The 12054-nt window shown below is 37.9% G+C and overlaps 1 protein-coding gene across 2 annotated transcripts in view; it reads right to left on the bottom strand.

Annotated features, from left to right (window-relative positions):
- LOC124607464 (protein melted) overlaps window positions 1-12054 on the bottom strand; it is a 272786-nt gene that overhangs the window by 228484 nt on the left and 32248 nt on the right. For both annotated transcript variants that reach the window (XM_047139803.1, XM_047139804.1), the window contains 3 exons: window positions 8054-8217; window positions 7108-7317; window positions 2685-2890 (listed from right to left, as the gene is read on the bottom strand). In XM_047139803.1, the coding sequence (XP_046995759.1) occupies window positions 2685-2890; window positions 7108-7317; window positions 8054-8217 (580 nt within the window). The remainder of the gene's footprint in view (window positions 1-2684; window positions 2891-7107; window positions 7318-8053; window positions 8218-12054) is intronic.

Below are 12054 nucleotides of genomic sequence, written 5' to 3'. Positions count from 1 at the left end.
TAATTAAAATACAATTAATCACATATCGACAATTTTATAACAAGTTTATTGTGATTAATTACTTAATATTTTTCTCTAAATTTGTTAACATTACATTATTTTACAATTTCGACCTCTCTAATACAAATAAGTGCTCTTTTTCATATGGTTTACATATCCCTTTACTTTTGTGAAATTTCTGACTTATTCTGCAATCTGTCAAATGTCTTTACATTTTCGGTGACATCACATCACTTTGACAACATTCCCAATAAAGCGATCAAGGATCTCACTCTGTTGCACAATGTTTGGACACACTAATCAGTGACGTTGTGGTGCAGCTTACCCCCAACAGCAGTTCCAGTGCAGATATGCCCCAAACCACGGAAGTGTAACAAGCAAGTGATTAAACTATAGAAGTGCAGACTTCTCGAGATGTAACACGATAAATGTACTTAGATGCGTTCACGGCCAAACGCCCCATAAAATTAAATCTGGCTCTAAAACAAAGGAAAATAAAGGATAGAATGAACCACTATATTGTTACATCTGGACACTGGTGCTTATGTGTCCTTGCTAAACCAGCCTACTTACTTAAGTTCAGGACAGTTGTTCTTACAGTCAGCCAATACAAACCTATAGATCAGTGGACTCGATCATCTGTCTTTGCTAGAAAAACTTCCAGTTTTACTAACTTACAAAGTCACTCATCCAGTACACTTCCTTGTGGTAGCTGACCCCACAATGGACACTATTTTTGGGATAGACTCTTGTCACACTTCTGAATTTACAAAAAAATGGTTCAAATGGCTCTGAGCACTATGGGACTTAACATCTGAGGTCATCAGTCCCCCAGATCTTAGAACTACTTAAACCTAACCAACCTAAGGACGTCACACACATCCATGCCCGAGGCAGGATTCGAACCTGCGACCGTAGGGGACTGAAGCACCTAGAACCGCTCGGCCACACTGACCGGCCTCTGGATTTACAATTCATGAAACAACAAAAGAGCTAAAATGCTATCTTCACAAGTGTTCCTCTAGGATACCACCCATGACAGGCGTGGTTTTGGACTCAAAAAGAAAGTGGAAAATTTTGCACAGATGTCACCCACATGTAAATGATGCCTGATACCATTATTATAAAGTGCACTGTGGTCTTATAGTAATTTGCAGGACCATCCCAACTGAAGACTAGGGCCACCCCAACTGAAGCCTACAACATGGTGGAATAGCTTCATGGCTTCATATCTTTGACATTTTGTATCCGCTGCCTACACGACATCACTCAAGCCTCTCCCTTCCACATGGGCACTTTGGCAACTGCTCATGACAGCAGGGCACTCTTTGACCGACACAAGTCTGTGTTGTATAGTTAGTTAGTTACATGTTCCACAATCATTTGGACAATTCTTCCATCAAAATTATGTGGAACAAATCAGTCTATATGTATACATGATTACTGTTAAGATTAATGAATACATTATTTTTTAGTCCTACTCATGCAGCTACACACACCCACACACACACACACACACACACACACACACACACACACACCAAGTGCGCCCCCCCCCCCCCCCCCCCCCCCCCCGCGCCCGGGTTCTCTCTCTCATTTTTTTTTTTTTTCATAGACTATCAGTTTATTTTATGTTGTTATATAATACTCAATGTCTTATGCCCATGGAATTGTGTGGCACCATTGGAACCAACTCCACTTCCACCGTTCTGTTCAGCAATTGTGTTCTCCACCTTTGGAGGACCCTCCAGTTCTGGGATGCCTCATTCATCTCGCATTGAGCACCTCCCTGCCCAGCTTCTCGCTGCAATGGCCATGGACATCAATCCATCACCTTCTCCGTTGGCGGCTCCTTAGGCCACACACCACCTACGTTATTCTTCCTGCTCAGTGGTCACTGCTGGAAAGAAAGGATGCAGTGGTGCTGGCATTACCGTGGAAACTGAACAGCTGGCACAGCACAACTGTCAGTCGCTGTGGCACCACTACTTAAATGGCGCTGATCCTCAGGCACACTCTCTGATTGTATCATGCAACACTCTGGCATGTAAGCTAATGGAGGGCTGGTTTCACTAACTTCTCTGTGTGAGTGGAGTGTGCACAGTAAGTGTAATGCTTTGATTACAGTGTTATTTTTGGGGGCTCTATTTGTAATAGGTGGAACTCTGATACAGCTTGGACTGAGCTTTGCTTCGAATAGGGTCTTGATCAGATTCGAAAATCAGTAAAAAATATGAGACTATGCTTTATGAAGAATATCTACTCATGGAAGTTATTGTGTATTTTTTTGTAAAATACATTAGAAAAATGCAAACACAGCATATATGACATATTTTTCTGATGAAAAGTGGTTACACATTGTGTTTTAGATAATTTCTTTTTGAATTTTCTTTTCCAAATCACACCAACTGTTGCACAGCTGTGTGAGTGAGACACACACACACACACACACACACACACACACACACACACACAGAGAGAGAGAGAGAGAGAGAGAGAGAGAGAGAGAGAGAGAGAGAGAGAGAGAGACTTTCTGGGCCACAAAAATGAAATTTACTGCTTTCCAGTCTCTAAGCAATAGTTTCTAAACACACCCAGAAACAGAAAAGAAGATGACAATCATTAAAAGCACAGTAGCGAGCAATTTCTGATATAGTTAGGCTTTAGATCTCTCATGCTACCACCTGTGCACTGGTGCAGGATGCTGTGCAGCTGGGACTGAGTTGGTCTGGGTTTTGTGCCCACGCACCTCTGCCAACATCTTGTCTGTGAACAACACTGGATAACTGCTACACAGCAATGTTGCTTCTCTGAGCAGCGTACCCTGACTCCCACGGTCTGCTTTGTGCAACTGCTCTAACACAAAATTCAGTGCCTCCTGTGCCCGGTCCTACAAAAAAAAGCCAGTATCATTACTTACTTTCAACATAGCAGACAAACAGTTTTGGCAACAAACATCCTTAAGTGTTGTCTGCTTATATTTTAATTGTTTTAAAACTGCTAATATTGGAATATACTTTGTCATGCATGAAATAAAAAGTAAAAACTATTAATTAAACCTACTATAACAACACAAAAATAAACTTAAATAAATGTATCATCATCTTACACAGCGTATTAATTTACTTTTTCTTATATGAGTTTTTGTAATTTCAGAAAAAGTTCTGTTATGGTAAGTCATGATTCTCATTGTGAAAATGGTTTTGCAAGAAACATAATATTTCATAGTTAAATTTTTCAACTAACTTATAGTAATATTTCTTAAAACCTTGCTGACACAAGACTGTTTCACATGTATTTCTTCACTTGGATGTTTTGAACTAAACTGTCAGTAACTTGAAATAAATATAAAAACAAGTACACAAAACTATCTCAAGAATGACAATCTGTACATAACTTGTAGCTCACAGCTCACAACCTTGACACAACACCAACTATAGCTGGAAGAATTAACCTGCCACTTCGAATTTGTCATAATTGTCATTTTGGAGGATTGAATCCACTGGAAGGCTGGCTCTCTCTCTCTCTCTCTCTCTCTCTCTCTCTCTCTCTCTCTGTGTGTGTGTGTGTGTGTGTGTGTGTGTGTGTGTGTGCGTGCGTGCGTCACGCGCGTGTGCGTGCAAGAGAGAGGGTGATAGGTGGAAGGCATTATACCAATGAAAGAGCTGAAGCTTTCTTACTTATGAACAGGTAGATGAAGAGAGTGAAAAATGGGAGAGGGAATGATATGGAATCTCATATTCTATTGAGAAATATATACATATCCATGTCTGTTGTCAACCAGAAGGCCAACTGCAACACCTGCATAAGTATTTTCACAAATTAGGACCTCAGCATCTGTGAACAACAAGTTGTTCAGTAAATGATACTTTTCCGTCATGTGCTTCCTAATCACATCAGTTCTTATTCATAATGAAAGTGATTTCTCTACAATGCAAGCAATTTAAAACAGTAGTCACACAGTCTGATGACATATGTCCACTGCCACATGTACTACAAAGCTTGTTACAGCGGCATTGAATTCTGATACACCTGAATTTGAGGCATTTATAAAACTGGTAGACAGAGGAATATGTGGTTGTACTTCCATCTGTCCCATGCAGATAAATGTATTTGGTAATTGCCCGTTAATCAAAATTTAGAACTTATATCTGGAATTTAATAACTGTTGGTTTCTCTTCATTGGTTACTTTCTTTGTGAGTATATTTCTATTAATGATATCAACCGTTCATTCAATTTTGTATATTATTTCCTGTTTGTCAAATGCTAAATATACTCTTTGGATAACACAATTTTTACATAACATATAAGCTAGTACGAGTGCTACTGAATTGTGGTTAGTAAATAATTCTGAGTGCCATATCTGGTTGGTGATCAGCATATTAATTACTTCCACCTTCTTTTATTTTACCTAATGGAAATTACATTAATATTGTTGCCTTTATTTTCAGAATGACCCAAATGCATTATAGTCCCAACTGATGTTGGATGCATCCACTTTACCTCCAACATAAAATTTATAATGACCTCAGACACTTGGTTTGTATCCAGTTATATTTTATTAGGAAATATCTTTCATAGGCATTCTTACTAACAACAGTACTCTCAGGTTGTCCATTAAATTGAATGAAATTTATTGCACGAAAACACCTTTTGGTGTATTAGTTGTAATTTTTTCCGGCAGCAAGCTTTTTCTTAAACTAATCTTTTGCCTTACTGACTTGGTTCCTATTTTTCAATTACGCACTGAACTTCCATACTGACTTCATCTTCACAAAAACTGTATCATAAAGCACCACAGAGCTCGTTGCAGTAACAACATTTCGCTCAATAATCAAATTGAAATTGTGTGCTGGACTGAGACTCGAACCTGGGACCTTTGTCTTCTGCAGGCAAGTGTTCTACTGGTGGAATTAAAGCTGTGAGGATGGGTCATGAGTTGTAGTTGGGTAGCCCAGATGGTAGAGCATTTTCCCATGAAGGCAATGGTCCCAAGTTCAAGTCTCAGCCCAGCACACAGTTTTAATCTGCTAGGAAGCTTCATATCAACACACACTCCGCCACAGAATGAAAATTTAATTCTGAATACCCATATTCTGTGAGACTAGTGGATCCTCCTCCTCCTCCTCCATACAAACCTTTTCCAATAAAGGATCATAGAAAGTATCTATGGAATGTTAACTGGCTGCTGAAAATCCGGATGGATTACCTAATGTTATTCGCATGGAACCTTGTACACTTTGTAATTTTTTTTTATTATTATTTTTTTTGCAACAAAGTCAAGGTTCGCTTTGAGGAAAACTGGTTTGTAAAACTCAATAAATTTATCATAAGCTTCAGCCTTTAAATTCTTATTTATATAGTGTTTGAATCTCCCTTTCCACAGGGCCTGTTGCTCTTTATACATTTTATAATTCCCATCAAAAAATTCTAGGTTCAGCAATGGGAATCCAACATGATTGCGTCACATACTACAGATTACCAACAGCAATCTGTGAAAAATACACAACAATCCTACTGAGTACTCTAGGCAACAGACAGAGGATTTTGCGAGAGAGCACACAACAGTATGAGAGACATGCCATGTTCCAGGTGTGTACGTCTAAATGCACTAGGTGGCAGGTATGGGGCTCATCTAACTGGCAGCTTAACTGCACACCTCCTTCTTTAATGAAGCTGGATTCACACAGACATTCTTGCAAGCAGATCTGCACAGCTCATCTGAATTGTGCATTTAGGAGTGTCCATGTGAGAGCACCTAATGACAGAGAATCATCCCTGATGCTTTATTTTCTGTAGGTACATGGAACTAAAAATGTAAACCTAATGAAACTTAACCACAAGCAACTGAAGGAAATTTCTGCTAAGAGATTAACATTAAACCCATAACTCCGTCAAAGAATAAAATCTTTACAGAATGCACCGAATACATTTACAGTGAAATATGTGTTCCTAAGAGAACATTTGGCTATCCTAATTTCATTAGAAACTGTAACAGATTGTATGTTAGAGGACTTGGTGTTATAATATTATATGGTAGCTGAGTCGAGCATCATCAAGAAATGTTACTGTTTAAGACCTGACAGCAGTAATACGCGCCACAACCTGTGTACTGTGAGATGTACATCAATCTGAACGCCATAAAGAATTTATAATTAACAAGCATGTCATTGATCTAGGGGTACATAACATCTGCCACTGATGACTGGTTCTACATCCCGAAGAGAGTCATGACATTTTTAGCAAATAGCATGTTTCATTTCCACACTTCCATGATGACGAAAGATGTTTGTAAGGTTTAATAGTATGTAAGTTTCACGACATCCCACCGTGGGAGATATTATTACAATATGTGCAGGTAAGAGAATATCTTGTACCCAACCTCTCTACAAGACGGGATGGCGAGTAAGCATCTCCCCCTGCTATGTGGGGCCACTCGTTCCTCAGTGTCATGATTTGAATGTGTTCAAAAGACAAGAAGAAAAAAAAAAGGTAATGGCTACAATGGACACTATGACAAATGACTGTTGAACTGGTTTACATAGAGAAAATGTTTTGTCTTGATCCCATTCAAGCAACATCAGTTTTTAAGATCTGTCAACCCGCTTTGTATTGACATCGTATAGTGAGACATGATGTTTTGTAAGAGAAAGTGTCAGTATAGAAGGTTTAAAGTTTAATCATTCATGTCATTCAAGTAACACAGAAGACAATTAATGCTCTCCTTCAGCACTCATCCCTGTGCAAGGAGATAAAATCCTGTGAAGACTGCTGCAACATGGTTAGGTGGAACAGACTAGCATGGGCACCTCACCAAACATCGAGAAAGGTGATTGAGAAAAATTTAATAAATAAATCATTGAATATCAAAGGGATACAGATTGTGTACAGCAAAAGTAACACTGATACCACACCAAAACCTATCTATGTTCCATGTCAACCTGAATACCAGTCTGGCTATCAAACATTTTAAATGCATGTTATGGTGTTTACAAGATATCCTTTAACAAATACTTACAAGCTGTAGAGCACCAAGCATTCAAGATTTTCATCAGAATATATTTTTCTTAAAAATATAACAAAAGGAGAGGAGTGTACTAACAAACCTTGCTCAGTTTTCCTACAGATGAAATGACTTGTGCAGCTAGACAAAGTGTATTCGGATAACTCTCAGCAGTTTGTTTTATTTTTGGTACGTGATCCAGCAACAGCTGAGGTCTTTTTCCTGCCATGTCCAAGAATACTTGTAATGTAGCTGATGCAGTAGGACCAGCACTTAAATACTCGCATAGCTGGGGTAAGCTAGGTTCCAGCAACTGCAACAACAAACAACATACTCAAAGTACACAGTCCCAACACAGATGACCTCTCAAGTGATTACAGTAAACCATACTGTATGAAGCTAAATGTGAATGTAAATTGATCAAGTTGTTTTATAAGATGTTAGCATTTTAATTTTGCTCATTTTAAAAAACAATATATGATTTTGTTCAACACTGAGAGCAAAACAAATGAAAACTGCTTCACTGGAAACTAATGACAATGACCAACAGCCTATTCAAGGAAAATTATCTTTTTATGAAGCACAAGAAAACCATTCACAGAAGACATTTCACTGTTCACACCTACCACCATACAATAACACACCACTGAATGTCATGTACTTCACCCACTTGTCTTCAAAATCTTTGAGCAGTTAGATGGCTTAATTAATTATCCCATCATAATGATGACTGACCTCAATAACAATGAAATGAAGTTCATTTAATATCCCCTTTAAATTTTCGAGCAAAAAAACTATCTCACAATTTCTTCCAGGTTGCAAACAGCAATCCAAATGATACATACTGCAAAATGTGTTTTATTTGCTGTTACTCTGTAACAGTGGACTTGCATCTTATCAGGCTCTAAACCCTTATGGGATTTAATACTCTGTGAAAGATATCTATTTGAAGCTCAAAGCGAGGAACTGATGAGGAATCAGTGAAGAACTGAGGAAAAAAAGTGCCAGTTTGCAAGATCAAAAAAGAATTTATGGTTGCTTGTGCTTACCTGTGGCTTCTCTTTTGCGATAAGAGCAAACAGATTTAACAGTGCCAATTTCTCTGAGTTATCACATAGTGGCATCAATGATACAAGTGCCATCACATGATCGTGAAGAGGTTCCTTATTAACAGCATACATTTGTGGAAGCACACGACACAGGGGGTAATTTCCTGTATATGAAAAATTGAAAATTTAATTTTGACAGTCAAATACAGAAATTATTAAACAAAACAATAAACACAATAACAGGAATTGATGAGTTCAACAGCACAATGTGACATAGTCCAGTCCATGGAATACAAACCAATTCCTTTGATATTACAGGATTATATCACTACAAAGATGGTACAAAACTCTTTCACTTGCCAGCAACAGTAATTATCTACAACCATAAATGTCACTTTCATGGAAAAAACCTGGAACAGCACACTGTGCAGTATCTATTAACTTTAAAGGAAGTTTGCCACAGAAATTGCTATAAGTCATTTATCAGTACTGTTGCTGTGGTTGTGGTTATTACTCTCATTCCAGTTTGGAGGGATGGTATGATGCTATCACAACCAGCACTCTATGACATACAGATATAACATTCATTTCAAATACACTAAATAATCACTTTTCCTTTTTTATTGCCTTTATGTGTTTCTTTTCATCACGCCTTTTCTCTAAATGTAACACTCAACTCACACTCTTCATAGTTTGCAACAATTTTTTTGTTTTGTTTTTTGTCAAGGTATATATGGCCATTGTTCACACATCTGGTATAAATACTATTGCCACCATTTCTTAGAAAGAGATTTCGATTTCTAAAATATACTTTTTCATCACATCCTCAGAAATATAATAATAATAATAATAAAAAGAAAACATTGTCTCTAAGTTTCACTCTTCGTTGCAGAGACAGGCAAGTAAAGGAATTTCAAAAGACATGGCTTAGATAGCTTACCCGCATAAGTCAAATAAGACAGTCCTAATAACAATACCATAGCAATACCACACTGTTTGGGTTCACTTTACATATCTGGGAGACAGATTCATTTTCTCAGGACTGGAAAGAAGCATCTATAACAGGCTGTTTCTATAGTGACTCACAGAGCGGGAACACTCTGGAATACTCACCGCAGTGTATGGGAGCACATGTGGCAGGGGAAAGCAAACTCTCTACCCCCTGGCCCACAAGCAGCCATAACTGAGGCAACAAACCATTTTCGGACAATGATTAGTCATTGAAGCCCTATTCCTTAATTGAAAGTGACATTTGCAGTGTCTTGTATATCTCAAAGAATTTAATTCTGCTACAAAGTACAATATACAGCATAATTATACATGTCTTCATGCAGTGCATTACATGCAGGTGCAAGGCGAAGCACGCAGAGAGCTAGTAGCCAAGCTTAAAGGTGACATACAACAAGACGTAAGCATAAGAAAGAATTCTTAGTACAGAAGTTATAGCAATATGCAGAAGTAGTTCATGTACTGTAACACATCTATACTTTTCAGGTGCATAACAGTGAAGAAAATGCAAGTGAGGCAGCATTCTGAGCGAGCTACAAAGCCACTCAAACTACAGCAATGGATGGAAAGCTGCTTTCAGTAGGACCTCTCATACAATCACAGATGGTATTAGTTGCAGAATGTTTGTTTCCAAGGAAGCTGCAGGCAATTCAAGAAGTTAGCCTTTCGGAGCAAACAGTGTCTTGCTGAATTGTGGACATGATACTACACTTACAGACACAGCTAAGGAAAAAAGTTGAGAGCTTTGTTCCCTTTTCACTCACCCTTGATGACAGCTCAGATCTATCTAACTGTCCTCAGCTTTTCAATATTTGTGTGAGGTGTCAATATTGAGCTGCAAGCAACTCTTGGATGCAGTACCGCTCGATTAAACTGCAACTGTACTTGATATTTTTGAAGCTGCTTGTAAATCAGTGGACAATATGAATTTGCCATGAGATAAGCTCCATTCTGTAGCTATAGATGGTGCACCAAAGTGATGAGTTGGCCGTCGAGATTTTGATTCTCATTTAAAAAATGAACTCAAAAGCAAATTTAGCAAAACCATTTTGACTGTCGATTGCTTCATTCACCAAGACGCACAATACGCTGAAAAAATGGAACTAGGTGATGCAGTAAAATGTGCTGTCATCTTTGAGAATTTTATGCTGTGTCAGGGTGTAAATCACTGCCAATTTGAAATATTCCATCAAGATATGGAAGTGGAGTATGGGGACATACTTTATCACAGCACAGTTTGCTTGCCTGGTCAGGGAAAAGTTCTTGATGTTTTCTTTGGCATTTGTAAGGAAATATCTCTCTTTCTTTAAATACAAGAGGAAGAAATGCACTGTCTGAAAGATTTAAAACAGATATCGGACCTGCCATTACTAGCTGACATAATATGCATCTTGACTACTTAAATTTGTCATTGCAGGACAAAGAGCACCTAACAGCTGACATGCACAACCAAATCAGAATATTCATGGAAAAGTTAAATTAGTCTGAGATGCAAATGAGTGATGGAATTTTAACATTCTCCAGTCCTCTGACTTCTTTAAAATACATGAAGGTACCAGTTTCGGCAATTACCAAACCGAGATAAAGCATCTCATCATGCCTTTTGAAACAAGATTCTGGGAACTCATGGAAATGAAACTTTTCAGCGTGAAATGTTCTGGAGAATGTGAGATGCCCAAGGAAGCAGGTTAATTCAGTTTCATAAATACATGTCTGTTAATACACAACATGAAAACAACCTCACAAGGCCTGTTTCCTGCGACGAATGACACAAACAGGAATATGTATTTTGATTTCCACCAGTTCTGCAATTTACTTCGCTGCTTTGATGCATAAGGTGTTAAGAAATGGCTACTGACCAACTGTTTTGAATATTATGCCTAACAAAAGTGTCTTCAGCATCTCATGCTTTTAAGAATCAAACACAAAACCTACAAAGCAACTGCTGAGAATAACTACCCCATGGCTGACACACAGTGCAAAGTCTTCATTAATGACTCCACCACCTTGATACTATGTGCTAGAAATCTGGGTTAGTGATAAGTGTGTCAAAAATCAACATGCTTAAGTAAATGGTAACAGTAGCATCTGTGATCAACTTCGTTTTACAAGCAGCACAAAATCATCTGGAAGAAGCGGCACCTTTCTGATGTCTGGGAAGCATAGTTTGGAATGATAACCACTCAGAAATTTAAATTGTTGTTCATATTACTTAGGTTGTTGCTCCTACCTTACACAAACTGCACCAAAAATGATGCAAATATGTGGACAGCTTTCATGTGAAACATATCCAAATATATGGACAGCTCTCATGTGAAACATATCCAGGAAATTCTTTAAATGTAATGGAAAGACCAGGTACCAGAACATAAACATTGCAAGAAGATATAATATAGATACCTTGGAGCCCCTCATGTTGAATGGCCAGCTTAGACATCATTTGTGTACAGTGATAATGTTAGTACCAAGTTGTCTGCATCTTCAAGACTAAGTTAGCTTTTCTTACCACATCAGCATATACTCCAAAAGATGAGGAAGATCACTGCCATCGACATAAATATTGAGAAGGACATCGACATCGGCATCATCATCATCATCATCATCACATACATAACATAATTTTTTTAAATGTCATTCAATGAAAGGTATTGCTTCAACATCATGATCGCCAGGTACAATTTTTCAGTTGCACTGAATGACTATCTGACAGATGTCAAAAGTTTTCTTGAATACTTTAGCCTTACTGGCTACATAGTTTCATGAGTCTTTTTGCAGTATCTTTTTGTACAAAAGTTAGCTGTTTCATTCATTCGAATATTGACCTATTCCTCTACTGATTAGGGGTCTATGGTTTATTTTATTTTATACTTTGCCAAAGCATAATTTTATAACTATTTTATGAGTAATGGCATGTCACAACAAAGTCTCTTTTATTTACAACCTTATTATACAAAGAGGAAAAGACATGGTGAACAAAAGTAATACAATATTTT

Source organism: Schistocerca americana, chromosome 3, assembly GCF_021461395.2.
Source record: "Schistocerca americana isolate TAMUIC-IGC-003095 chromosome 3, iqSchAmer2.1, whole genome shotgun sequence".
In the NCBI taxonomy this organism is placed as follows: domain Eukaryota; kingdom Metazoa; phylum Arthropoda; class Insecta; order Orthoptera; family Acrididae; genus Schistocerca; species Schistocerca americana.
The sequence above is the reverse complement of the archived record's forward strand: the minus strand, read 5'-3'. Positions and strand labels throughout refer to the sequence as shown.